The sequence below is a fragment of the Leishmania major genome, chromosome 3 (genome assembly GCF_000002725.2).
Source record: "Leishmania major strain Friedlin complete genome, chromosome 3".
NCBI classification, from domain to species: domain Eukaryota; phylum Euglenozoa; class Kinetoplastea; order Trypanosomatida; family Trypanosomatidae; genus Leishmania; species Leishmania major.
In genome coordinates this window covers 1-26636 of record NC_004916.2, presented here as the reverse complement: position 1 = coordinate 26636, position 26636 = coordinate 1, and the positions used below count along the sequence as shown (strand labels likewise).

At 56.5% G+C, this 26636-nt stretch overlaps 9 protein-coding genes across 9 annotated transcripts; 1 reads left to right on the top strand and 8 right to left on the bottom strand.

The window, feature by feature from the left end:
• Positions 1-1002: 1002 nt before the first annotated feature.
• Positions 1003-1497, bottom strand: LMJF_03_0100 (putative cytochrome c oxidase assembly protein; the record flags this gene model as incomplete). Its single annotated transcript, XM_003721640.1, has 1 exon — positions 1003-1497. The coding sequence occupies one exon, from the start codon at positions 1495-1497 to the stop codon at positions 1003-1005; it is 495 nt and encodes a 164-aa protein (XP_003721688.1).
• Positions 1498-2960: 1463 nt separating this feature from the next.
• On the bottom strand, positions 2961-4664 carry LMJF_03_0090 (putative DNA primase large subunit; the record flags this gene model as incomplete). Its single annotated transcript, XM_003721639.1, has 1 exon — positions 2961-4664. One exon carries the CDS (start codon positions 4662-4664, stop codon positions 2961-2963), a length of 1704 nt encoding a protein of 567 aa, XP_003721687.1.
• Positions 4665-5925: 1261 nt separating this feature from the next.
• Positions 5926-7812, bottom strand: GAT (glycerol-3-phosphate acyl transferase; the record flags this gene model as incomplete). Its single annotated transcript, XM_003721638.1, has 1 exon — positions 5926-7812. One exon carries the CDS (start codon positions 7810-7812, stop codon positions 5926-5928), a length of 1887 nt encoding a protein of 628 aa, XP_003721686.1.
• A 773-nt stretch (positions 7813-8585) lies between these two features.
• Positions 8586-11087, bottom strand: LMJF_03_0070 (conserved hypothetical protein; the record flags this gene model as incomplete). Its single annotated transcript, XM_003721637.1, has 1 exon — positions 8586-11087. One exon carries the CDS (start codon positions 11085-11087, stop codon positions 8586-8588), a length of 2502 nt encoding a protein of 833 aa, XP_003721685.1.
• An 863-nt stretch (positions 11088-11950) lies between these two features.
• On the bottom strand, positions 11951-13123 carry LMJF_03_0060 (conserved hypothetical protein; the record flags this gene model as incomplete). Its single annotated transcript, XM_003721636.1, has 1 exon — positions 11951-13123. The coding sequence occupies one exon, from the start codon at positions 13121-13123 to the stop codon at positions 11951-11953; it is 1173 nt and encodes a 390-aa protein (XP_003721684.1).
• Positions 13124-16329: 3206 nt separating this feature from the next.
• Positions 16330-17637, bottom strand: LMJF_03_0040 (2-aminoethylphosphonate:pyruvateaminotransferas e-like protein; the record flags this gene model as incomplete). Its single annotated transcript, XM_003721635.1, has 1 exon — positions 16330-17637. The coding sequence occupies one exon, from the start codon at positions 17635-17637 to the stop codon at positions 16330-16332; it is 1308 nt and encodes a 435-aa protein (XP_003721683.1).
• A 764-nt stretch (positions 17638-18401) lies between these two features.
• On the bottom strand, positions 18402-19937 carry LMJF_03_0030 (D-3-phosphoglycerate dehydrogenase-like protein; the record flags this gene model as incomplete). The annotated part of the gene is made up of 1 exon (XM_003721634.1): positions 18402-19937. The coding sequence occupies one exon, from the start codon at positions 19935-19937 to the stop codon at positions 18402-18404; it is 1536 nt and encodes a 511-aa protein (XP_003721682.1).
• Positions 19938-20358: 421 nt separating this feature from the next.
• Positions 20359-21165, bottom strand: LMJF_03_0020 (conserved hypothetical protein; the record flags this gene model as incomplete). Its single annotated transcript, XM_003721633.1, has 1 exon — positions 20359-21165. The coding sequence occupies one exon, from the start codon at positions 21163-21165 to the stop codon at positions 20359-20361; it is 807 nt and encodes a 268-aa protein (XP_003721681.1).
• A 1295-nt stretch (positions 21166-22460) lies between these two features.
• LMJF_03_0010 (hypothetical protein) lies at positions 22461-25472 on the top strand (the record flags this gene model as incomplete). Its single annotated transcript, XM_003721632.1, has 1 exon — positions 22461-25472. The coding sequence occupies one exon, from the start codon at positions 22461-22463 to the stop codon at positions 25470-25472; it is 3012 nt and encodes a 1003-aa protein (XP_003721680.1).
• Positions 25473-26636: the final 1164 nt, after the last annotated feature.

Here is a 26636-nt window from a genome sequence, read left to right as displayed (position 1 = left end):
CCACTCAACACACAAAGACGCACGCGAGACTCGAAGACGACGAGACCAACCGACGGCGACGAAGAAGAGAAGAACACCGGTGTTGTTCCTTAGGGAAGGAGGATGAGGCGTTCGATGCTGCCCTACGCGGGCAACGGATACATAGACACTAACCGACACACATGCATGCGACCCCAGAGAGAGAGAGGGTGCGGGGGGGGGTGCTGCGAGAGCGCTTCTCTGCAGCGGAGACGCGTGCACATGCCGTAAGCATTGCGTGTGTGTGTGTGTGCCCAAAAGAGTAGGGTAGGGATGCCAATGGCGGTAAAGAGGAGCAGATAAGGAGTCGCAGGTGGGCGGGCAGAAGAGGGAGGTGATCCGTGAGAGGGGGGAGGGGGGTGGGGGGACCGTCTCCCCGCCACTCCCGCTTTTGCATGTTTTCTTCATTTTGTGACTGCAACCGTGGCAAGAGAGGCGGAGACGACAACCGCTATAACGGAAAAGGCTCAGAGGAAGCGAAGGTCACACAGGCACACGACCACAGCGACAACAAGAGAGCACCCCATCCGAATGCACAGACGGGGACGGTGGGCGAACACACCAACTCAAACACCCACAAACCCACCCACTCACACACACACACACACACGAAGAGGGTGGGAGAGGAAGCGGCGACACGCACGAAAGCGATGCCAGCAAGGCAGGGGGCAAACAGTGTATGGCGGTTGTCAAGGAACTAGAGCGACAGCTGTCAGGAAACTCTACACTTGAGGGCACAGTTACGTGCTGACATGTCTGGCCCCCCCTTTCTTGCTCGGCCGCTTCGCCGCCCCCGCTCCCCAGCCCTCCCTCCCCAGAACGCGCAGCATCGAGCTCGCCCATCCGCCTCTCCTATCACCAGCATCGAGGCGACCGACTACCATCGCAGCAGCAGCCGACGGGGAAGGAGAGCGTGGGGAGGAAACGATGATGGCGCCGAAGGTCGCACGCGTGATAATCCGTTGCCACCGTCACGCGCGCTGTTTACCGCGCATTGGGACGGAAGATGTAGTCCTTCGTCTTTTCGAGGTTGAAGAATGTGTAGTTGACGATCACCTCATCGAGCCAGTTCACCATCGAGTCATTCAGAAAGTCGCGATCGATGTAAAAGAATACGGGCATCTCAACTAACTCGTGCGGCTTGAAGCGCTGCTCTTCGAAGCAGAAACACTGGATCTTGTTGAGGTAGTTCGTCACCTCCGGTGGCGCAATCGTGTAGGATGAGACGCCGAGCAGTGTGCGATTACTGCGGTTGTACGCGGAGTAGAAAGCCAGCGCCGGCTCGCCAACAAGCACCTCCACCTCCCTCTGCAGAGGGACGAAGGCGATGGGCATTGTGTTGCCCACGTCGCTAAGGAAGCGGACCTTCAGCAGCTTCTTGGGAACCGGGTAGCTCTTGTCCTGCTCATCACGCTTGCGGGCCGCGTCAGGGGTATAGAACTTCGGATCCGCGCCACGCCCGGTGGGGGCGCAGTACATGCGATACAGAGGCACGAAGAGAAAGGTGCACCCCAGCGATATGATACCGAGGCTGAGGAAGGCGGAGAAGAACTGGCCACGCTCGTCGTAATTTGTCGCACCGTCATACCCACTCTCGATGCGGTAGCGACGCCTACTGCCACTCCTCGCCTGCGGCTCGGAAACGCTAGAGTTCCCAGCATCCTTGCGAGGCGGCGGCGAAACTCCACCACTGCCCCCGGTCGCTGCGCCTGCGGCGCAGTACCGTAGCCAGCACGCACGAAACATTGATGATCCCTTATTATTATTACTATTATGAGCTGCGGATCGTTCACAGCGACAAAAGGGGAGCACACAAGCGCGTGCGGAGGTGTTAGGGGAAGGGGAGAGGGGAGACGAAGGGAGGGGATGACCGAAGAGCCCTAAGCCACCCCTCCCGTATACTGGCAGGGGGTGGGCGCATGTAGGACTATCACCTCAACAGCCACCCCCATTTGCGCTTGCGTATTCAAGATTTCGGGTTGCTGTGCATATGGCAGCGGGGCTGGGGAAGAGTTGCCTGACGAAACTGCCGTTCATCCTCCTCAGCGATAGAGAAAGGGGGGGGGGTGCATGGGACAGCCGGCAGTGTGTACGAGCTTCCCTTTCTAGAGCCTCGACCGGCACACGCGCTTGCCTTCAGCGTCTTTGCGGCTTTTCGCGAACAGTATAAAATTTCGTATGCGTGTGGATGCTGCGTGTGCTTGATGTCTGCGTCCGTGTCCCTGTGTGTCCCTGTGTGCCCGTTGCCGCGCCTGTAAGGTGGCACACGGGTGCGAACCGTCACACACACGCACACACACACACGCACACAGGGACACAGGACAATACACCCGCATCACTCGCAGAGAGAGGGAGGGAGGGAGGGGGGGGGGGCGACGAAGGCGGGAAGGTAACACCTATTCACTAGCCTTGCGTTTTTGGTCCCACCCACACCCCGCCGTCGAGCCGTTGTACCGCACAGCACGCGAGGCAACCCGAAACAAAGAAGCACACCACGCGGACAACCACGCTGATGGAACCGTGGCGCAAAGCGGGGGGGGGGCTACGCGCCACGACAGACGAGAAAGTGCCACACGCGAGATGATGCGGAAATCACGGGTGAAAGGGGCAAAACATGGGAACAGCTAACTATGCACGCGCCCGCCAATACCGGCCGGCACTGCCGCAGCCCAGCGGCCTTCTCCTCGCCCTTTCCCTTTCCCCCACCTCCCTGGCTAGTCGGCGTAGCTGGGCATTACCAGAATACAGGTTGGATGCGGCCATCAAGGCGCCAAGTTCTCGCGCCGCTCTTTCTCTCTGCCTCGCTGCCGCACTCTATGATGCCGACTCAACAAGAGCCGACGTCTATGTATGTCTGTTTCTGTGTACCTCCTCGCTTCCTTTTCACCTGCGCGCACTCGTGTCTTGTCTTCCGTTACACGTTCACCGCCACCCTATTCGCTTTACGGAGACGTACGGAAGCGCAGAACGTCTTCGTTGAGCACCACGGACGTTCGCTTGCCGGGGACTGCAGAGGGCCGCGCTGACTCTGTGCCGTCGCTCGGCGTCTCGAACTCGAGGCTAACGCTGTAGTATTCGTATGGAGACCGAAAGAGGGTGTCGCGGCGGGCGCCGGGGTGAGTGGCCATGAAGTACTTGTAGCATGCGCGCGTGTAGTGCTGGGCCTTGCTGTCGGAGACGATGTCCTCAATGTCGCCTGGGGTGGGTCGCACGCTGGGATAGTCGCAGCCCTTCGGGTTTTCAGTTTCCTTCCCAAGCATCGTCCGCAGTGCCCCCTCGTCGCGGAAACGAAACGGGCAGCCGTGGCAGTCATGCTGGTCCACCACCGGCGGCAGGCCAAGGATCGTCGCGCAGGAGGCGGAACTGTAGCTCATCTTCTTGCCCTCCATGCCGTAGTTGTGTCGCACGTTGTACCCGTACGCCGTCTTCGCGAAGGCCTCGACAGAACCGCCGCCCTTGACCTTCATGAGCGTGGCGAACAGCTCCAGTGAGTCCTCAAGAGAAAGACCGATGGATTTGAGGAACAGTCCGTACATGAAGCGACCGTGGTGCTTCAAGTGCCCCTCGCGGCGCAGATGCCAGTCGATGGCGCGCATGCAAGGCGGAAAGTGAGCCTGGGCCAGCCGCTGCACATCTCTGGCCCTCACACTGCCAGCGACGCCCTCCTGCAAGGTGTCCACCGGGTCGGAGATGAACTGCTGCAAGAAGGCGTCCAGCATCGCCATAACGGTGGACTTGGCGGTCTCTTCCTCGAGCGCCTGCTGCTTGACACGAGCAAGGTAGGCATTGTGTAGGCCACGATTCAGGCGGGCACAGAAAACCGTCAGGAACACCTCCTGCACCTGGTCGCGGAAGAGAATGGCCTGACCAGCACGGCACAGCACGTACCGCTTCTTGATCAGGCGGGTGGCCAGGGAGAGAGGGACGGCGTAGTAGTTCTCCACCCGCCCCTCCGACTCGCGCGCGCTTTCCGCCTTCACGCGGCGGTACTCGAGGTACTCTTGCAGCATCGGGTCAGCCAGCTGCTTATCCGTCAGCGGCGCGCATGGAAGTCCGTTGCGCTTCATCAAATCGACCAGAAACGTGAAGGGCCTCTTCGCCATCTCCATCTTGATGCGGGCCGTCAGCAGTACCCGCTCCGTCCGTACCAACCAGTCCCGCCACCGCTCACTCATGCAGAAGGCGAAGCGGCAAAGCAGGTGCGATGTGACATCCTCCTCCGGCGCGAACACGATGCTAGCGGCTTGGTTGGCACCAGCGGCGCTTCCAGTGGAGCCACGTGAGGAGGATCGCCTATCCGAGCAACCACCGGCGGCCGTTTCGTCATAGCCTAGCGAAATCATCTTAACCCGCGACCCATCTGTCGCCGCGCTCGAGCGCCGTTCTTCCGGCAGACGCGCAATGATCGCGTCGAGCACGGAATCAAAGTTCTTTGCCTGAGGCGAGTTGATCTGCTGGTCGACCCACGCGAGAAACTCCATGCGCTTGGCAACCATTGCCTCCAGCTCGAAAAGGGTACTGTTTCCATGCGGCTTCCGCTCGTACATGGTCATCCAGTCCGCGGATGTGGTGACCCCGAGTGGCTTTTCTATCCCTGCCCCGACGCTGTACTGCTGCGACGGCGTAGAGGCGGTGATGGCTTGCATGGTTCACCGGTTACTGGTGTGGTGTGGTGTGGTGTGGTGTGGTGTGTGTGTGTGGTGTGTGTTTGTGGGAGAGGTCCAAAAGGAGAACGCGGGGTCAGAGAGCAAGAGGGCGCAAGGGATGCAAGACGGGCTGTACATGCTTGAGGGGGATAGGTGGGTCGGACGCATCTTACGGTGTGAGCGCTGCGTTCTATCTGAAACTGAGCGGCGTGCGGAGACGCGCACAGTTGAAGTTGTAGGACTGTGTGCGTGTGCCTGCCTGCGCAGCTTTACCTCTGTGTGTCAAGGATGAAAAGAGCGAAGTGAATGACGACACCAACGCACACGTGAGGAAAGGCCTTCAAGAACGGAGGCGGGAAGGGGGGGGCAGTGGGCCAAGGCACCGCAGCGTCAGCTCGCGGGAGAATAAACAAGGCTGATAAGGCACCCAGAGCGAGACGGGATGGCCGGTGGAGTCGCCACGGCAGGAGATCAGAAAGCCTCTCGATCTCTTCTCTCACCCCCAGCGCGACCATCTCCACAGCAGGGCTCACGTACACCGAGAAAGAGAGGGAGACGCACACAGCTGCATAGCGGAGCAGCCGCTTGTAACTCTCGAGGCGACACGAGAAGCGTTGCCACCACCTATCCGACTCCCCCTCTCGAAGATGCTTTCTCGCGTTGAAGGAGCGAAGGCTAGACGAGGCAGCAGCACGCAAATAGAGGGTGAGAACAGATCCGTCCACAGGGAAAACAGTCGAGTCCACCGCGTTAAAGGGAGGAGGGAATGAGAAATGACAGGCGGGCAGCCACCTCCCGCCCTCCAAGCGCACATCACATAAAAAGCAACTTCACGTGCGTCAACGACCCACGAGGACAGAGAGAAAGAGAGGGATGACACAAAAGACGTCTGAAGAAGACGGCGTTGCCTGCTGCGTGTGCGTATCCACGTCAGCATGAAACCACGTAAGCAAGTCCCTAAAGCAAATCCGCATCAACGACTGCGTGTAGAGCACGGTAGGTTGGAGGCAGTGGCTGCGTACACCGTACAGCGGGGAAGCAGGGCAAGCCGCTCTCCACAGTGTTGCCTTGCAACGGTCCCAGCAGCGTTCGCCTGCTTTTCGCATTGTACCTGCAGGCGCCGCTCGCACTTCCTGCAGCCATCCGGTGCTGCCAACACACAGGGGGACCGTCCTCATAACTTCTCCAAACCCTTCAACACACGCATTTACCGCAGCCACACCACAGGAATGCTCGCCTCGGCGTGTCCCACACACACGCCTCACGAGTTCGTGGCCTGCCGGCGTCGCACGTTGTAGCGCAGAGAGAAGAGCGATGGCTCGCGGTTTAGGTCGTCGTTGCTGTCGCCGGCGTTGCCATGCACCTTGATCTCCTCCTCCAGCTGTGGGTCGTATTTGTGGACGATGAGGCGTGCTTGCCTGGCGAGGTCCTCGCGGCGCTCGTAAAGCTTCTTGAACTGCATGTGCTGCGAGACCAGCGACATGAGCAGCGGGAGCGCGGCCCGCAGCTCCATGATGGCCTCTTGAAGAATGAGCAGCGAGACGTACATGGCCATGGGAAGCGAGAAGAGGATCACCAGCGCCGTGCGGCTGTCCGAGTAGAGGAAGACGATGAACGTCACCAGCAGGAACACCCCCGGCACCACCGCAAAGGCAAAGAGCACCTTGAAGGACCCCGTGACGTCCGCCCCCACGATCTTGACGGAGCTCTCCGAAAGCGCGCGCTTCGTTTGCTTGAGGGCCAGGTACTTGATAATGCCACCGATCGGCAGGCCTACCACAAAGAAGGGGACGAGGATGACCGCCATCAGGTACAAGGCGAACACGCGACGCAGCAGCAGCCCGACCTGCAGCGCCTCGTTGTCGGCGTTAAGGAGCCGCTTTAGCGTTGCTGCCTGGCTGTCGCGGATCATCAGCGCCTTGCAGAAGTCCGAGTAGTTCTCTACCTTCTCACGGAACTCCGCGAATTCGGCGCTCTTGCGTTGCTCCTCAATGACGTTGCCTAGCCGACGGATGAGTCGCAGGTAGTCGTGCCCGGACAGCATGCAGTTCGGCGGCTGATAAAGCTGCCGGAAGGAGTGCAGGAAGCTCAGCGTTTTGTAGTCCGGCACGTTGATCGTCACAGCCCGCAGGGCCGCGTTCAGCTGCTCGAGAAACAGCCCTGTCGCCTTGCGCTTGTCTGTGTCGAATAGCTTTACCAGGTCGTCCGGGGGCGAGAAGGCCTCACCAAACTCGATGTATGCTCGGCTGCGGAACTTGTGCCCGTAGAGATACGTTAAGCCCACAGGCACGATCTTCACGCTGATGTGCCGCTCCGCCGCGCCGAGGCTGAAAAGAGCCACGCCGGCTTTCAGCGGCAGGAGTGATGTGTGGTCGTGCGAGCCGCCCTCGGGGAAGATACCGATGCAGTGATTCTTCTGCAGCGTGTCGTACACCTGGGCGTACATTTCAGAGTGGTCGATGCGTACCGAGTACTTGAAGCTGGTGGGGGTGTGTACCTCGTGTTCCGCTGGAATCGGCACCGTCACCTCCACTTCCTCGTCGGAGGTGATGCGGCTCACCTGCGCACGGCACTTGGCGTTTCCGGGGACTCCCCAGCTGAGAACGTCGCCCTTGGAGAGTCGCGAGAAGTGTGTTCCGGCACCGACGATGAACTTCCCCTCGGTCCTCACCAGCTTTCCTTCGCCATCCACCAGTGGCACATCCTGCGGTCGCACAACCGGGACGGAGTTGAATATGCGTCCTAAGGTCCCGATAACAGGTCTCTGGAAGGACTTCTCAGCCATGAGGAAGCGAACAGGCCGGCCGCAGTGCGAGTGCATCATGAGCGCGTCGATAAACTGGTTTTGATGGTTGCCGTAGAAGACAACGGCACCGGTGCAAGGGATGTTTTCGCGCCCCACCACCGTCACCTCACGGAAGTACACGCTGCGCAGCACCCACATGAGGAACTCACCCATGAGACGCACGAGCGTGTGGTGGAACCTGCTCACCTCCTCCACGAGACTCACCTTCCGCAGACGATCGCGGTGGTCGGGCCACTCCTCGATGGGCACGTTCTGGTGGCACTCCTCGCACAACACGAACTTGCTTCGGCGAGTGGAGGCCACGATGCGATCCTTGGGCTTGAGTGCGGACGTGGGCGCCATCGGCGATGCCTCAGCGGCAGCTGTGGGTGTGCTGCAAGAAGCAGCAGACGGGGCCTCCTCTGCAGCGGAAGACACGCTTGCGTCCAGCGGCACCGACGTGGCGGGGCTTGTCTCGGCCGCGTTCGCGGGATCCCCTGGTATAGATAGGGATGCTCCGGTGGCGGCCAGCGCTGTCACCCCCGATAGAGTGCTCTCACTCTCGGCCATGTGCGCCACAGGCTCCTCCTCGAGGGAGAACTTGACACAGCGTCCAGCTGGGGCTGCCATGGGTAACGTGTGGGAGGAGGGGGATCGCGTGTGGCCGCACTATCTGGTTGAATAGCTTGCTTCCTGGAAGGAGAAGACGTAAGCTGTTGTCGAGTGTCCTCCGTTTCGTTTCCGACGGATGCATATGAGAGGAAGCGCGTGAGCTTTGGGGCGGGTGGCGCTGCATGTGCGAAGCATGCGAGAAAAGAGAGAGGGAAGGGAGAACACGAGCATCCAGCAAGACGGAAAGAGACCCGTGCGTGAGCAGTTCGCACGGAAGTGGTTGCCATCGGCAGGCGGTGGAGGTGGTGCCTCTGTGCGGAAGCGAATGAGGTAAACTCTATGCTGCTACAGCATAGAAAAGAAACAAGAGCACACACACGCACAGAGCGAGCTACTCAGGAAGCGGCACACACACACACACACACACATACACACACACACACACACACACACACACATACACACATACACACAGGTGGTATAGCTTTCCGCACTCCATCTGGCTCTCAATTCACAGCAGCCAACTAGTAGATGCGCTTCCTCTCCCCCTTTTCCAGGATGCGCATCGCGTCGTGGTACACGTCACGAAAAGCTTCACCGTTGATCTCTACGGCGGTGTTCGGCTTCTCTTCCGCCTTGAAGATGTGTATAATCTTCTCGGCCGCGAGCAGCGCAACGGGCGGGTATGGGTCAGTGAGGACCGTCCTCCACGTGCGCACCTCTACTCCCCGGCGGTCGGTGCTCTGATGGCACAGGAGGAGAACCAGCACATGCCGCGCGCGGCACACCGCGGCGACTTGACTCTGATCGAGGCTACGATACATGCCCCACAGCACGCGAAGCCCAACGAGCTGAACAGCAGCAGAGTTGATGCACATCGCTCGTTCGCGAATGATCATGGCTGATATGTCGCTGACGTCGTTGGCAGTGTTCAAGTGGAAAGATGACCGCGTCGGCACGCATAGATACTCGATAAGGTGATGGTAGAGAGCCATGGCAGTCCGGGTATCCATGGCATCACCGCGGTCGAAGAGAACCACTTCCAGGACGGTGCGGAACGTGACGGCGTCGCACTGCGGAGACGTACGGCACAGCAGATTCAGGGAAAAGAGAAGGGAGGCGCACATTTGGCCCACCCGTGCGCGGTTTCCGATGTGGCCACGGCCATCTTTGTAGAAGACCAGGTTGCGCACGAGCTTATCCGTCAGGGCGCGGTGAGCGTCGTCTGGCAAGTACCGCGCGCTCCAGCGGAGGCTGACAAAGGCGAGCCGCCAGGCGGCAGTGCACATCTTGGTGTCACTCGCCTCTCGTTGCCCTTCCAGCAGCAGCGGCAAGGTCCCAGCCACCTCACTCAGCAGCACCTGAAGGGCTGCCAAAAACGCTGTCTCATCCCTGCGTCGCAGAACTTCAACAGCCTTGAAACGAGCCTGCGTGTAGCTCTCCAGCTCGGCATCCTCAGCGAGCAGCCCGAGCATGTTCTCCACCAGCGGCAGCACAACGTTCCAGCTCTTCTTGGTGCCATCGAAGTCAGACTTAACGAGGCCGTCGGCGATGCGTCGCGGAAGCTCCTGCTGCACCGTTTCGGACATGTAGTACAGTAGCGGGAAAACATACCAGAAAAAGTCCACTGACATCAAATCCCTGAAGGCGCCGGCGCGGGCCTCCGGGGACAGCTGTCCAGACATGCGCACACCGCTGCGGGCACCGTTCACACCTTGCCGGCGGGCCGCGCACGCCACCAGCAGCTGGAAGAGAGCCTTGCGCGCGCCTGGAGTGGTGCAGTGCCGGTAGATGGTAAGAATGTCAGACATCGCGGAGCTGCCCAGCTTGGCAAAGGCAAGCTCGTCGACGACCAGGTTGTCGGCGGCGGCCACATCCACATCTTTGTTGGATAAGAGACTCCGCGCGAACGCCTGCGCCAGGGCGGTGAAGGCCTCGGGGTGCAGCTCCCACAGCCCCGGCAGCTGCAGCACCTGAAAGAGCACCCGGCAATCGGCTAGGTGTCGATAGCACGGCGGCACCACCGCCACCAGGCACTTAGCTGCCGCCGCCCACGTCGTCTCGTCGCAAATCTTCAGCACCGCCTGCCGCTCCGTCACGGTAAGCGCCATCCACACCACCTCCTGCTCCAGCGCCTCCGTGCACCCGGGGTAGACGCCAGCGGGGTCGATGAGCTGCACATGCACACCGAGGTTGAAGATGAAGTCGTAGACGTGGTTGCGCACGCACAGGTAGTCGCTCTCCATCATCTCGAGCAGCATGGGGAGATAGCAGATGGTGACAGACCGGAAGTGCAGTTGCGGCTCAGAGAGAACTAGCTTAGACACGTAGCCATCACAGAGCTGCTTCATAAAAAAGAGGGTAGCCTGCATCACGTTCGGGTTCGTCTTGTAGTTGGCTGAAAAGGTCGACATGATACTGGCCTGCCGTTCCACGGTAGATTCGAGGCACAGCAGCGGGAACTGATCTACGTACGGGGGGCACCACACGCGTTGGTACATGACCTCGCTGTAGCACTTCACCCCCTCGTTCTTCTTCACGGAGACGCCCATCCACTTCATGTAAGGCACAGCGGAAATGGGAACGCTGCCACCGCCGCCACTCCCCGGCGACGGAGCAGAAAAGTCGGCCAGCAGCGCGAACTCCGAGGCATAACCTTGTCGTGAAGACCGCGCAATCGAGCTGGACAGACCCTCCAACGGCGCCTCCCGCAGCAGTGCGCCCACCAGTTTCAGCAAGTCCTGGCTGACGTCGCCGGAAGGGTGAGCCTTACAGAAACCCTTGATGCTCTCGAGGCATTGGCGAGACGGTGGGAAGCTCTGGACGTAGTTTACCAGGAACATCATGATGCGCGGCCGCCGCCCCGGGTCTTGTGCGAGGTCTAGGCAGCACTGATAGACGTGGTTCCGCCCCTTCGCATCACTGAGGAAGCGCGCGACCTGAGCGGTGGTCTCGCTGTCCAGACGGCCCTGCGAGCACCGCGCTGCCTCAGTGATGATGATCTTGCTAAGCTCCTGCTCTTCCATTCACCCGCATACTGACTAAGGCGTGTGAGGAGAAACAGAAAAACAGAGATGAAGAACTCCGTGCCGCGTGTGTGCGTAAGGATGAGTCTAACGCACGGCGCAAAGAGAGAGAGAGAGAGAGCGGGAGGGGGTGGGGAGGTAAGTGCTTTCGGATGTGCCATCTCCCCTGGTGGCGTAGCAGACGTGAAGCCGGCGAGACGTGAGCAGACAAACACGACAGGAGAGAGAAGAAAAGCACGGGGTGGTTGTGATTAGGGGGAAGAGGGGGAGTGAGGGGGAGGGGGATCACCTCGACAGAGAATCACGTCAACACGTTGTTGAAGAGGGGGAGGGGGATAGCGGATGGGAGAGCGTGAAAGTGCGTGCGAGGTTGGGAGAGCATAAGGGCCTGCTTGTGTCTCTCTTCAGGAAAGTCGAAGCGATGATGAAAAAAAATAGGCTAATGTGACGTGGGGAGGAGGAGAAGATGAGGTGAAGGGTCGCTGCACGATTAGCATCTCTTCGAGCCTGCCCCCCCCCTCCTTCGTTTCGTCGCGTCTCAAGCTCAACAAGAGCGCGACGCGTTTTTCTTTGTTTTTCTTCGTCTCACTTGTTACTCGGCTCAGAGGAGCGGAATTACACAGCTGGGAAGGCACGCCATCAGCACGGCTCGAAGTCTTTGACCGCTACGGCTGCCGGTGTCAGCCTAAATCAGCAGAGCACAGCGACAACAAGGCGTCTGTCAGATAGAACGATGAAAACGCATCGGGAGAGAGAGAGAGAGCACACTCCTTCACACCCTCATCCCAATACACACACACACACACACATACACAGACACGCAATTGGTCACCGCGAATATCACTGCCGCCCTCGCCTCCTCGTTACTCGAAAACGAGATCAGCAACAAAGTGGAAGCGTTTCGGAGCGTACGACTTCACACATCGAAGATCAGCAATGCGGACGAACGCGGCGACCTCCTCCCCCAGCTCATCCTGGACGTCCCTCAGCGCCTCCTGCGCAGCGCAGAGCTTGTCGGCGAGGAAGTGGTAGTGCACGACACCGCTGCTCCGCCCTGCCTCGTTCCGCTTGAGGAACGACGCGGCACGCGGGAGGAACGACTTGCACGTAGGGATGTAACCCATCAGAACACGGTCGCACTTGCCCAGCAGCTCCTCTCCCACCTCGCGGTTGTCGCCGCACACGGGGTGAATGAGGTGGTCCACCTTGTTCAGCACGGCATTCAGCTTCACAAAGTCGATGCTGTCTGGGTTCTTCTCAAGAGCGTGAATAGCCGCCACGTTGCCATGCATTGCTAATGGAAGGGTGAAGTAGCCAATGCCGCAAAACATGTCTACCACGACCTCATCAGCAGCAGTGACGGTCCCAAAGTGGATTCGCTCCGTCGTGTTGCCGCTGCTGAACATCACCCGCGACACGTCAAAGCTGTAAATGACACCGTTCTCCACGTGTGCCGTGAAGGTTGGTGACGCCGTCCACCGATTCAGCGTGCTCTCCACCGCATCACTCGTCATACACGACGGTTGGCCTCGCTTCCGCGCACCTCCCCAGCGGCGTTGCACGGTGCGTCGCAGCGACGTCGCGTATTCGGTCAAGGCGGTGTCCGCCTGGAACAGGATCTGCAGAGATGGGCGGCGGAGCTCGCCAACGATGCCGTCCACGTCCAGCAGTACCACATCCACCAAAACCGGAGCAAAGGACTCAGCAAAAAAGCGTGCCAGCGGGCGGAGCTCCTCGACCGAGGTGCCATCATTCAGGCGAATCACCACGACGTGACCGTGAACCTCGAACTTGCGTGGAAAGAGACGCCGGACGGCGTCGACCGACATTTCCGGAAAGGCCGCGCATACGTTGGTGGTGAAAATATCAATCTTCTGCGGTGCAACGCCTTTGAAAGGCTTGCGCCCTGCGGGTTCCTTTCCCCGCTTCAGCTTCTTGGCACCCCCCTTCGGGGTGGAGAAGTGCTTGCGCACGTAGTACAGCACTAGAGCCGCCACAGACACACTGAGCAGCAAGCGAAGCGTTGCGGGCAGCATCGGAGTTTCCAACGAAGCGCTGCCCGATAATACTTGCGGTGCTAACTTGATAGAGTAAAAGGCGTGACCAGCAGCGTGGAAAAATGAGCGGGAGGCACACGAGAGAGAGTGAGAAACTGCCAAGCCAAGGATAGGGTTTTGTTTTGTGCGGCGCACTCCAGAAACACCAACGAAACCACTTCACATTGAAGAGAGTGCCCACAAAGCAAGAGTGTAAAGGGAAAGCAATCCCGAGCAGCAGCCTATCACCTGAAGCACCGCGGCAATAACAGCCGTTGCGTCTCTTCCTCTCCCTCCTCTATTTCCTTTACAGCCAAAGAGAACGGAGTAGTTTCTTACTTCTTTTTTGTTGTTTAGAGAAGCCGTTTCTGCACAGGCCAGGCACATGAAAGGACAGAGAGAACTGCGACATCCAGCCAGGACTGAGGCGGTCGCTCTCCACATTCGACGCATGATCCACAGCGTGAAGTGTGTGTGTGTGTGTGTGTGTGTGCGTGTGTGAGGAGGGGACAGAAAAGCGCGCGTGATGCGCAAATTGCACTTCCACGTACTGCAGAAGTAAGGAATCGAAGAATGTCCGTCCGTTTTCTCCCCTGCTTCGATGTTCACCTGCTCGAGTCAAGGTGGGGTTGTGGGCGGCGACACCAACAAATGACAAAGACAACGCAGTACCATAGCCCCTCCCCCCAAAAAAAAAACAAAATCCACACGCGCCAAGAGAAATATATATGCGCGGAAACACTGGGGGAAAAAGGGGGAGGGGGAAGACAGGCTGGTCATAGAGACGAAACTCGGTGGAAGACAACAACAACAGTGGAGAGATACAGAGATGCCCAAGAGGGAGAAGGTGATGAGGAAGGGGAAGAATGGCACGACAAGCAAAAGAATGATCGCAGAGAGGCCTCGCGTGTGTTGGGCATACACATACACGCATGCGTGGCATCATCACGCGTCTCCCCACAGTAAGCGAAACAAGGCAACACACGGAGAGAATAGCCAAGCACTTTAGTGAGCCGCCGCGACATGGGTGGACGCAAGAGAACGAGAATCAGCCGAGCGACTTCGACTAGAGGGGTTCCTCGACTATGGAACCGAGGAGAAAAACTGTCAGCGTTGCTGTTGTGCCTTTGGCGACGTTGCTCAGTTGAACTCGGTGCAACACTCTTCACTCCACTCCATCGCCAGCTAGTCTAAGGCCTTACCGCTGTACTTTGTCTCTTTGAAGAGCGTGTGCACGGAGAGCACCCCCCCCCCCCCATCAGGCTACCGCCGGAATCGAGAATCTCATACCTTCAGTCTTCGCGCAGGCGGCGAACTCGCGGCTCTGCGTCACAGATCAACATCAGCATCCCCACCTCCACTCCACGCTCCGTTGTCGGGTAGGGCCGATCCAAGGCGATCTGCTGCTTTCCTCTACTGCTGTGCAGGCAAATTGAAAAGATCGATGCCTCCCCACTCTCCACGGAAAGCTTGAGAGTATGCAGAGGTGAATAGCGAGGCGTCGCGATAAGGCAGATACGCGTGAGAGCCGTAGTGGGCTCGTCAGCCGGCACCTCACCACCGAGCTCGCTCCGCAAGACGATCATAGTACCTCATGACCGCCTCAGCAGAGCGTGAGAAAGCAGGCCCCAGCGCCAGAAGCAAACACTAGGTCATCACGCCGATTCGTCCTTTGCTCGCTTTGCGGTGAATTACCATCGTCCCGCTTGGGTGCTTGGGAATGGGGGTCGCCCTAGCATCTTTTACGAGGGACGACATTCACCGCAGCGGCGCAGGGGTATGGTCGACGAAAACAAAACAGCGATCTCTTCCGTGGAACTTGTCAGAGGTGTACTCGTACGCTGACTCGTTGCACATCTTGTAGGCTACTGATGCATTGCCATACTTGTAGTCGATGTAGCGCACAACGCCATAGTACTTGCTTCGGCACAACGCCTCCACTCCTCTCGCAAGGTAGCACATGCAACGAATGTCTGGGAGGATATCCGTCAAGTCGAGATCCGCAGACCACTTCGATACTTCCTTGTCCACTGTCTGCAGCTGTTGTGTGCCGTCCAGCCACGTTCCTCTTGCTCGGGAGATCCCCGTTCCGCGGCGGCGAGGCGGATGATGCCGGGGGTAGCATTGTAGAGCACTGCCGGAGAGGAAAATAGTCACATAGGGGAGACACGGGACAAAACAATGAGAACGATGATGGCGGCGACGTGCATTCGAAGACGTTGCAATGTAGAGGGGGGGGGGCAGAAAAAACAACGGTCACGATTGCGCCTCAGCAACGAAAAACATCAACGTCATTAGAGAACCACCAAAAAATAGAAAAAGAAACGGGGGTTGCACTCATGATGCATGGATGACCATACGCGCCATCACTTACCACGAGGCACCTGCAGCAGCGGCGACCATACACGGTCTGGGGGAGTCATTTGCTTTATTCTATCTCCGTCTATGAGATGATCATGCACGCACCGCTCAAAAACAGTGAGAGCACTCGCCTCGTTGGTAACTTTCCTGCCTAGATACGCGTATCTGTCTACGTGTCCGTCTTTTCCTGGCAGATGCGACTGTGAGAAAAGGTAAAGGAGCTGACGTTTGCCCCCTTTGTTGTTTTGGCGCCGCTGCTGCTTGTTGCATTTTCGCAGCTCCCTCCTGGCGAGCGAGAAAACACCTTTATTAACAAGGCGTAAAAATGAAGCTGATACGGACAAGGGAAAGGGCGACTCCCCTCGTACGCCTGTGCCTGAATTGCCCGCAGCTGCAGCGCGTAGCCCTCCCCTTCTGTTTTCGCTGCTTCTCAATCAGCTGGTCCGCAGCGGCCGCAATAGGGAGGGGGAGGGATAAAGCAAAAATGGCAGTCGAGCAAGAAGAGGAGAGCCATGGAGTAGAATCCGCCTCTTCCGCTGTTCTCATCCGCGGCACGTTACGAACTTGCTCACGAATAGGGCAGCCTTCAGTGCGCCCTGTCATACATGCGGCTTGTAGCTAGCGTATACGAGCAACGGAGTCAGTGCAGAAGGAATATACAACAGGAATAAGGTGAAAAAAGAGAAGACACTGTGGGAGGAAAAACGAGCAAGCGTCCACAAAACACAGGAGGAGCAAAACCAGCAGAGGAGAAAATGTTATGCCATGGTTGCCTCCGGCTACAGTACCTATTTGTGAAGAGTGAAACGGCGTTGTTGTGCAACCACGCGTACATACACATGCGCTTACATGTTGCTCTTTCTCTGGAGGTGGTCAATGCCCATGGATTTGAGCGCTTCCTTGGCGCACTTCATGAGGCGCTCGCAGTTGGCAAGTGAAGTGTGCCCGATGATGCCGAAGCGGAAAGTCTCGGCATGCGACGCCTTGCCAGGGTAGATGATGAGACCGCGCTCATTGAGGTAAGTGTAAAACCTCTTGAAGTTCCAGCGCGGATCCCTTGGCATGTTCACGCACACCACAACGTTGGCACAGCTCGGCTTGCTTTCACCCAAAAAAAGCGTGAAGCCCATCGCTTTCACAGCTTCGCGGACAAGCTGTGCCTTCGCCTGGTACGTCTTCTGCCTCCCTGATAAGCCGCCGTCGCGCTTGTACTCCACAAGTGCCTGCTGCAGCGCCATCACAACGTGGACCGGCGGTGTGACGGCGAACTGACCACTCTTGTCGAACGACATCAGCTGCATGCTAAGGTCAAGCGTTGCACTCCGCGCGCACCCCTTCGCGGCCTCGATGAGTAAGCGGCGGGCCAGGATTATAGAGATTCCGGGCACGCTGTGCAAGCACTTGTTCGGCGCGGCAACGAGCACATCGCAAGCCTTTTCGTAGTCGCACGGGATACCGCCAAAGGCACTGATGCCGTCAATGATAATCTTGGCCTTGGGCAACTCGCGGCGAACCACCTCTGCTATTTGCTCGGCCGGGTAGAGCATTCCGGTGCTAGTTTCGTGGTGGACGAAGCCCACAGTTGTGATGTCAGGGTTGGCGCGGATGATAGATTCCAGAGCACTCATCTTTAGCTCCTCACCTTCACCCATCTTCAGCATCACCATCGGGAACTGCAACCTCTTCACCACACACGCCTGCTTCTCCGAGTACTTGCCAGAGTTGATGAGCAAGAACTTCCCGCCCGTGCGCGGGAAAATGGTGGAGATGGCTGCCTCAATGCCCATCGATCCCGAACCCTGCTGCAGGATGCACGCCCACTTTTGGGGGTCTAATCCAGCAACGGAAATGAGCTCCTCGCGGATGAACTTCACTGCTTGTACAAAGCGAATATCCCGGCTGGCATAGTCAGTTAGCATGGCCTCCTTCACCGTATCAGAGGTCATCAATGGACCCGGGGTGAAGAGAACCGGCTTCTGAGTCGGCAGCATTACTGAGAGTGATTCTAAAAAAAGGGGAAATATGAAGAAGGAGAGCAGATGTTTGTGTGTGTTTTTTTTCGATGTTATTGACAAATCCGCAACGAAAGAAGCTGGCGGACAGCAGGCCGGGGATTCAACATGACGGAAAACGTTGAAAGAGATCATTTTCATCGACGCGAGATAATCGAGCGCCCTTGGCAGCGTGCATCCTTGGCATACTAAAAACACACGGCAGCGAACGATAAAGACAAACTATTTCCCTGCCACAGCGAATGACACTTCACACGGATCACATCAACATGACGTGCACCTATACTCACGGGAATCAACAGCTCAACGCAGTTGGTCTTTCTATTCTTGACAGTTACGCCTTCAGAAGCACTTGCCACAACACTTCGCAAAGCCGAGAATAGCGAATCGAATGGTGGTACTCGAGAATGAAAAGAGAGATGGTTCTACCACCGTTAAGTGGCGAGAGTACCATTATGCACACTACTTGATCGCCTTTTAAAAAACACATCTATCAGAACTGAACAGACAATGCAACTGCAATGCACATGGTATGATTCCCTAAAGGACACGAAAATGAGATGATAAGCTTCTTTTCAACAAGAACATCAGCGAGAGCACTGCAACAGAAAAGGAAAGCGAGAGGATCACATGAAACGATACAACAATGAGGAGAAACGTCGCGCAATCAAGCGGCAGCAGCAAACTTTCGCGCAATTACAATACGCATACAAGACGGTAACGAAGAGAGACACGAATAACCCACCATGATTGTCACTTACGCGAAACAACCACGAGCACATCATCGGCATTCTGTGCACGTTAAGCCATATAGCTAAGAAATAATATATACGGGAGGAAGTAGTGCCGAGTGCCTCTTTCTGTCACCCTGCACACACCATCATTCCCAGAGTGCAGCAAGTGCTCTAACGAATGATCAGAGTACGAATGCTGTACTTGAGCGCTGAAATACGCTTCCGAAGCTCCACAGCAACGTCCTTGTCAACATCCATGATGAGGTAGCCGATCGCTTTGCTAGTTGACAGAAACTGCATACCCATGTTGCAGCCCAAATCCACGGCAACCTTGTTGATTTCGTTCAGCGCACCAGGCACATTCGCATGAACGTTGGTTAGCCGGAACTTCGACCTGTCCACCGGTGGCCGAACAAGCTCCGGGAAATTCACGGCGCCGGCGGTAATGCCGCTGGTCACAAACTTAGCAAGCGCCGTGCCAACCTCCACGCCAATGGCCTCCTGAGCCTCGCATGTCGACCCACCCACGTGTGGCGTCAAAATCACATTTGAAATACCTTGAAGTGGTGTTCTGTGCAGCTCCTTGTTCGACCCAGGCTCCTCCGGGTACACGTCGATAGCAGCACCGGCGAGGTGTCCTTCGCGCAACGCCTTTGCTAAAGCCTCAAGATCGACAACCGTTCCTCGACTAGCGTTGATTAGGTAGGAGCCCTTCTTCATCAGCCGGATCTGCTCTTCGCCGATCATGCCCTTCGTGACATCCGTCTCCGGCACATGAATCGTGACGAAATCCGAAAAAGTGAGCAGATCGTTTATATGGGTGAACTTCGTGGCGTTGCCTATCGCGAGAGTCGGGAGCACATCGTAAAAGACTACGTTCATACCGAGAGCTTCAGCAAGTACACCAACTTGGGAGCCGATGTGACCGTACCCAACAATACCGACAGTTTTACCCCGCACTTCGTAGCAGCCCACATGTGTCTTGTTCCACACACCACGATGCACCTCCTCACTGCGCTGCGTCATCTTCCGCGACAACGAGATAATTTCCCCGATCACAAGCTCTGCAACGCTGCGGGTGTTTGCGAACGGGGAGTTAAACACCGCCACGCCTCGCGTGGTTGCGTAGTCCAAGTCAACTTGATTTGTTCCGATGCAGAAACAGCCGATCCCAAGAAGCTTCGGAGCTGCGTCGAGTATCGCCTGAGTCACCTGCGTCTTGCTGCGAATGCCGAGAAAATGAACATCCCTTATCTTCTCCAACAGAGTGTCACGCGGCAGAGCGTTGGGTATATATTCCACAATGCACCCCTTGGACTCTAGCAGCTCCTTCGCTATTGGGTTGACACCCTCCAGCAGGAGAGCATGGTAGGGTGGGTCTATGAGGCTCGGCATCGTCGTAATTTTTTTGTGAACCCCAGCGAAAGAAATGCGGCAAGCGAGAGCTGATGCAAAGTGCAAATCCGAAGGAAAGTACTCCTTGTTGTCAAGATACGAGATGCAATCGATATAATTACGAGTACAGCATGAAAGGGGTGCTGAAACCTTGTAGACCCACAACTCAAAGATGGACTGAGCCAGAAGTCGCCAAGAGGCAAAAGAGTGGATAGCGACAGGATTGCGAAAGAGAACGTCTCCTCGCGCACGACAGTCAACGAGCCCTTTGTCTGCAGCACATACGGCGATCACACACAGTGCAATGCCCATCGAAGAACGGTATTGGCGTTCTCAGTGGCAAGAGCTACTTCAGCCTTCCAGACAAACAAGTTCACATAATCTCGAGACGCTAACTCTGAGAGCGGTCATAATTTTCCCTTTCTTTAACGAAAAAGGAAGAAAGCTAGATCTAAGGACGTAGACTGCATCCCGTCCACGGTAGAAACAAAAGTTGAAGACTTCCCGAGAAAAGAATAAGATACCCGAACGGAGAAATACGAGCAAGAGCTCACACAAGCAAAAGAGCCTGCAAGAACACATCACAGCATGCTCATACACTAAAAAGCAAGAAACGCAACGCAGAAGCAAAAAATGAGGTCTCCCTTAACAAGGTCATGGTTTACCTTTCCTAGAAAACATCTGCTCAGAGTACAAACTATACCAGAAACATGCAGCAGCAGAAAATTTGCGCCTACGCGTCCTCGTCGCTGTCAGGTGACAGAGATGATGACAGATCCTCTGCGATCTCCGCCAGCTGGACAGGTGAAAACCTTGGTGTCCTCTCCCCTCGCCGCTCTGCCTGGATGATACGTTGAATTCGGAACGCCGCTTCTTCCCGCACGGCCGCTATGTTCTTTGGCACGTGGAAAACGCGCCGAATCGACACCCATTCCAGACCGACTCGTAATCCACGGTCAGGAGAGACGAGAACCGTTTCGGACGCGAGGCTAACATCCACAATGTCACCTGTCACAACCATGGAAGTACCAGGAAGCACGTAGCAGCATCCTTTGCCGTGCATTCGCTTTGCGACACCTTTCGTAAGTACTTCCACGGCTGGTTCGATCATCGGCACCGCACCTAGATCAATCAGTGAAAAGTCAAAGTATTTTGACGTGACGCATCCCTTTCCAGTCGTCATGGAGTCAAGCTCGCAGTCGATAGGCGCACTTGAGCCAACAATCACCTCCGATATCTCATCATCAGAGCGGCTCCGCTTTCGCCACTCTTCAGTTCGTAAGATAGAAACAGCGTTCTCGCGCGACGCCGATGGAGAGCTATCATAGCTGCTGCTGTAGGCAACCTCGCAGTTAAATCCCTGCTTCACTGGAAGCCAGTCTGCCTCTATACCGGAATCGCATGGCTCGCATTTCAGGTCGGTGACGCCGTTGATCCGCTTCGGAAATCTGGCTCTTTGGCTCCTGCCTCGTTCCGATACAAATCGCAAAAACTCCAGAAGTGGAACTAAGTGCTTCTTGTCGGCTGCACCGGTGGTCATCTCCGTATACAGGCCGTGCTTTTTTTATCGCGCTTAAGCGATTGAAACGGATCAAAAAGTCGCCAGAAACAAAAGGACAGAAGGATACACCAGATGCTAAAAGCCGGAGTTTAGCTCTTTTAATATGCAACAGTGCCTGCGCACCACATCTCCACACACTCGTCTGCGAAACCGGAGGAGCCACCTGTGCATGAACTACAGGGATAGTAGTGGCACGACCTTTTGTGTTGCAGACCTTCGCAGTTTATCCTGGTGCAGAACAGATTATAAGTATTGTGGAGTACTGCTTTCAACAATGCAAACCTCAAGTCCAGCACCTGCGACAAAGCACAGTAAGCTGCAAACCCTGGTGCTTCAAGGCACTGGGCGGAGCCGTAGAGAGAGAAAATCGTTTTTTTTTTGCGGATTCTTGAAAAGTATCCGCAGATTCCACAGTCTGCTCTCACCGCTGAAAAAAAATATTTGCGACCACTAGCGCGCCTGCTCCTCCGTTCCTTGATCCCCCCCCTTCAGATGCGACAGATGCTTCACCGCAGCTCCCGTGCTTGTGTGAGGACGTCCGCCGCATAGTTGCCGCCTGCAAGAGCGTCCCCCCTCCTCGTACGTGCAGACGCGGGAACGCTGCCGCAAAACCAGGGGGCAAAATATGAGGTGCTTCACCTTGCTCCTTTCCAACAACGCCGTGTTCCTTGCGACTGTTCCACAGAGACGACACCTGGGAGTCCCTACAGGTGATGATCTCTTCGATGATGTCACTGCCTCGACCTCGCACACAGGACTGTGACAAATTCAATGAACCGCCTACGTTTGACGGGCACAGTGAAAACATGTGACAGCTTCCCTCTCGCTCCCGCGCACAGTATACCACTCCACTACACAAACCACTTCCCTCAACTCGTCCCGGCATAGCTGCTTGGCGTCAGTCACAAGGCCGCACCTCTTGATTATGAACTGACGGCCCCTCCTTCGCTTGCGCTTTCGTTTCCTTCCAGGGACGGCCGCCAATGCCATGAACTCAGTTCCAAGTGCCCCTTGACCGGGGACGATTGCAAGCACAACCAGACACGCACAATACTAATCTTTTTTTTAACCCCTGTAATGCGATGTTTTTTTTTTGTGCTTTGGCCGATGATTGCCTCTAATACTGCCCTTGAAGTAGTTCAGTTGCCTATACATCGAAAAAAAAAACAGCGTTGAGTTTGTGGTCCCCTTGTCTCTTGCAGCTCACTCTCTCACCCCTTTTCCTTTCAATCATTCCTTTTCTGGCGTTCCTCTCTATCATTCGCGGTATACTCATGGCAGCGTCACACTGTAGTGTGGCGCTGGGCTTAACGGTTCTCATTTCACACCTCTTCTCCCCATCACTACTCTCCATGGCGGACCCTTCCTCATCTTTGAGCCCTGTCACTCGCAGCGGCATCAATCTTGACGACCGATACACGTGCTGCGTGTGCACGAGTCCAATGATTCCTGCAGTGCGAAACAATCACTGCGACCACTACATCTGCCTCCGTTGCTCTTTCATGTGTGAATCGAGGTGCCCGCTTTGCCGCGCAGATGCTGAATGGGCCACAGACAGTGACCTCAGCTGCACCATTGCAAATGAATTGCGCGACGCTCTCGTCGCTGAGTCGCTCAACCGGTTACGCTCTATTCTAGGGAGCACAAGCCGGGCGACAGTCCGTGACATCATTGCGGGCCATCTTGATCCCACTCGCTTCACCGTTGATTTGAGCAGCGTTTGCGAGGATCTACAGCGCATTCAGCGCTATGAGGCCACCGTAGGCTCCACCAAAGCTGAGGAAGATGCCGATGAAGATTATGTATTCTACTGCCACTCGCACCTTCAGCTGAACGCACTCCAGAGCAGGAGGCACACACGCATACTTTTTTGCACTGCACCCTCTTTCTCGGACCCGACAAGTATCAGTGCCTTTCATAGACTGCGCGTGCTACACCTACAGGGCTGCCGTCAGCTCAGGTCTCTACCGCCTCTTAGTGATGCTCGTGATCTGCGCGTTTTGGTGGTCTATCGGTGCGGAATTCGCAGCGTCGGTGGCTTGGGCGACTGTCCGCAGGTTGAAACGGTGGTGTTTTGCGAGTGCGCCGAGCTCGCTGATGTGACTGGTTTGACGCGCCTGGCGAATGCCACTTCTCTTTCGTTGATAGACTGCAGCAAGGTGCTCGACGTCTCGCCGCTGTCTTCAGCCACAAAGCTACAGCACGTGTCCTTGAAAGGCACAAGCATCAGCAATATTGCCGGATTCAGCGGCTCCGCTGCCACTCTGCACGTTATCAGCGCCCAGGGGTGCACGCAGCTTACCAGCATCGACCCGCTTTCAGCAATGAGGAAGCTAAGGCAGGTACGTTTGGCTGGGACTGGTGTCGTCGACCTTTCACCTCTCCAAGCCAGCATGGCCACGATTACTCTTCTCGACGTCGAGAGATGCACTGAGCTACAAAGCATCCAGTGTCTTTCTGCAGCAGCATCGTTGCGCGAGCTGTACTGCGGAGGCACAAAGGTGAAGGATGTCACCCCTCTGAAGCTGATCGCACCAATTCTCACGGTGGTCCATTTGGAGAACTGCTATGACCTTGAAAACATCGCCGCGCTTTCTCAAGCTAGTGGCCTGAGGGACATCGACTTGAGTCATACAAAAGTGCACAACATTGATGCACTACAGGCCAGCGCTGACACCCTTGAAGTTCTTCTTGTAGGTCACTGCACGGCGCTCAGGGACCTGTCACCTATTGCAACCGCTTCACGCTTGCGCCGCGTCGACGTGCAGTCGACTGGCGTGCAGAGTCTCGAATTTCTGCGGGCGAGCGCGTGTACTCTTGAAGTGGTGTGCGCGGACAACTGCCCGCTATCTGATATTTCACCTCTCCGTGGAGCAACGAAGCTACGGGAGGTGCGGCTGGCCCGCACCACCGTTGACTCCCTTGACGACCTTCGTGCTAGCGCGCCATCCTTGCAGTGCCTTTTCCTCGGCGGCTGCACCCGCATTGGTGACATCTCACTGCTCATGCACGCTACACAGCTTCGGGAAGTGTACCTCACAAACACTGGCATCAGTAATATTGAGGCCCTGCAGCCGTCGGCGGCGAATCTCGAGGTTCTTGCCATCGGTGGCTGTGGCCGCATCTCGGACATTGCGCCGCTGCTTGTGGCAACAAAGCTGAGGCTTGTATACCTCTGGGGCACCAACATCAGCAACATCCATGGTATTCGTTTCAGCGTACCCTCTCTGGAGGTGCTGGACATTGGAGGATGCAGCCGGGTGTCCGAGATTTCTTCTTTGCTGAACGCCTCGAAGCTGCGGGAGGTGCGTCTCCATAACACGGCAATCCAGAGCATTGAGGCACTGCGGCCAAGCGCCGGTTGCCTCGAGTGGGTCGAGCTGGTTGGCTGTACTCACATTTCTGATATATCCCCTCTCTCTACTGCCAAAAAGTTGAGGGAGGTGTATCTTACGAACACGGCTGTAAGCAGCATCGACCCACTGCGGTGCAGTGCCCCATCCCTCGAGGTGATTGCACTGGGCAACTGCGCGGAAGTGTCTGATCTCTCAGCTCTGGCCGCCGCAACCAAGCTGAGAGAGGCGTACCTATGGGGTACAAAGATAAACAGCATCAAGGCGCTGAAATCTAGCATGGCATCGCTGACGGTACTTGAGGTGACGCGGTGCACGAAAATCTCGGATGTGTCTACCCTATCCGGCGCCTTGAGGCTTCGCCGCGTCGACCTGGCGAACACATCGATAACCTCCATCGATGCGCTGGTGCCAGTCGCATCCTCTCTCGAATTCATCAATGTCAGCGGCTGCATGATGATAAAAGACTTTGGGCCCCTTGGTGCCGCCACAAGTGTCAAGACGGTGTGGATGCGCAAGCTTCGTCTCGACTCCCTGAATGTCCTTCGCCCTGTAACCGGAACCCTGGAGAAGGTGGACGTGAGCGGGTGCCTGAACCTGCGCGACATCTCGGCTCTCGACTCGGCCACGAAACTGAGAGAGGTGTGTCTCCAAAACACATCTATTGACAGCTTGGATGCTTTGAAGGCCAGTGCGTCGGCGTTGACAGTCGTGAACGCCAACAGCTGCGTCAATCTGACTAGTATCGAGGCTCTCGAATCGGCAACACGGCTCACAGAGGTGAGGCTCAGCAACACGCGTATCAGCAGCCTTCAACCGCTCTGTGCGAGCGCGGCATGCGTGCAGATCGTCGACGTCAGCGGATGCGTGAACCTGAGAAACACAGCTGCTCTCGCTAATGCGCCAAGCATGAGGCAGCTCACTCATGACTAAGCCTCGAATCCAGCCACGTTCGGTTGCTTTCTCTCGATCACCACGCAGTGCGCTTCCACTCGACTATGCCTGCGTGTGTGTCTGATTATCTGTTTCTCTCGCCGCGTTTGCATTTCATTTTCGCTATTTTTGTGGCGCTCAGCTGGCCTCCCGCTTCAGACACGCTCGCGCCCTCTATATTTCCCCTCTGCCGCCCCATACATCCTGGTATTCTCAGCAGATCCGCTGTTTACTTCCTTATTGTTGGCACCGCCGTTCCCTGTACTGCGTGTTCTGTGTCTGCCTCAACGTCGAACGCAGCAGTGCCGTCAGGAATAATTCACTGCTGGCGTCCAGTATTATACACATGTGATGTAACAGCGAGAGAGATTGCTTCAGTTTACCCTCCCTTTCAGGCCTCGCCTATTGTTCTGTGCTTCTGTTTACCTCTGCATCTTTTCCGATTCTTTTCCTCATTCTATTCGTTCCTTTATCTCATTCTCAGGTGCTGTGACGCTCTACGTCGGCTTACCGCAGCGTCCCAGAAAGAGTAAGTTGCTCTCTCTGTTTATGCTCCGCATGTCCCGTCATCGGTTTCCGTTCTCTTTCCAGTTGTCTCTTCCTAACGGCTTCCTTTCTGCCGCAACGCGCTCGCGCTTTCCGTTCTTCACTAACAAATCACGTGAGTTAGGGAAGTGGTGTGCAAGCCCACCGACTTGACCGAGCAGCATCCGACAAGCGACGCGGGTGTGCCTCGTTGCACTACGAGAGTCTGTTCGCATCCTTGCCCTACGCCTCCAAAACAGTGGTTTATCCACACTCCGTGTTTCTCATGCAGACTTCCGCTTCCACTCCCTCCACGTACCTCGCCTCTCCACCTTCCCATCGTGTTACTGCTTCCATCCCTCTTCCCTGCGTAGTGTGTGCCTCCACCACTCTGCACAATGCCACTGAATACCCTTTGGCCAGGCAGCGACCCCATCCATTCCTTTTCAGAAGACCCCAGAGCACAATGACCCCTCTTCACCCGGTACTTTTTCTCGCCACGTCGATCGGTGCCACAGCGGCCACCATCTTCTTCGCAGCCTTACTGGATCGAGAGCGTCCTGCCTGCGTTGGAGAAACATCCATTGCATCCAAGATCTGTTAGGGTTAGGGTTAGGGTTAGGGTTAGGGTTAGGGTTA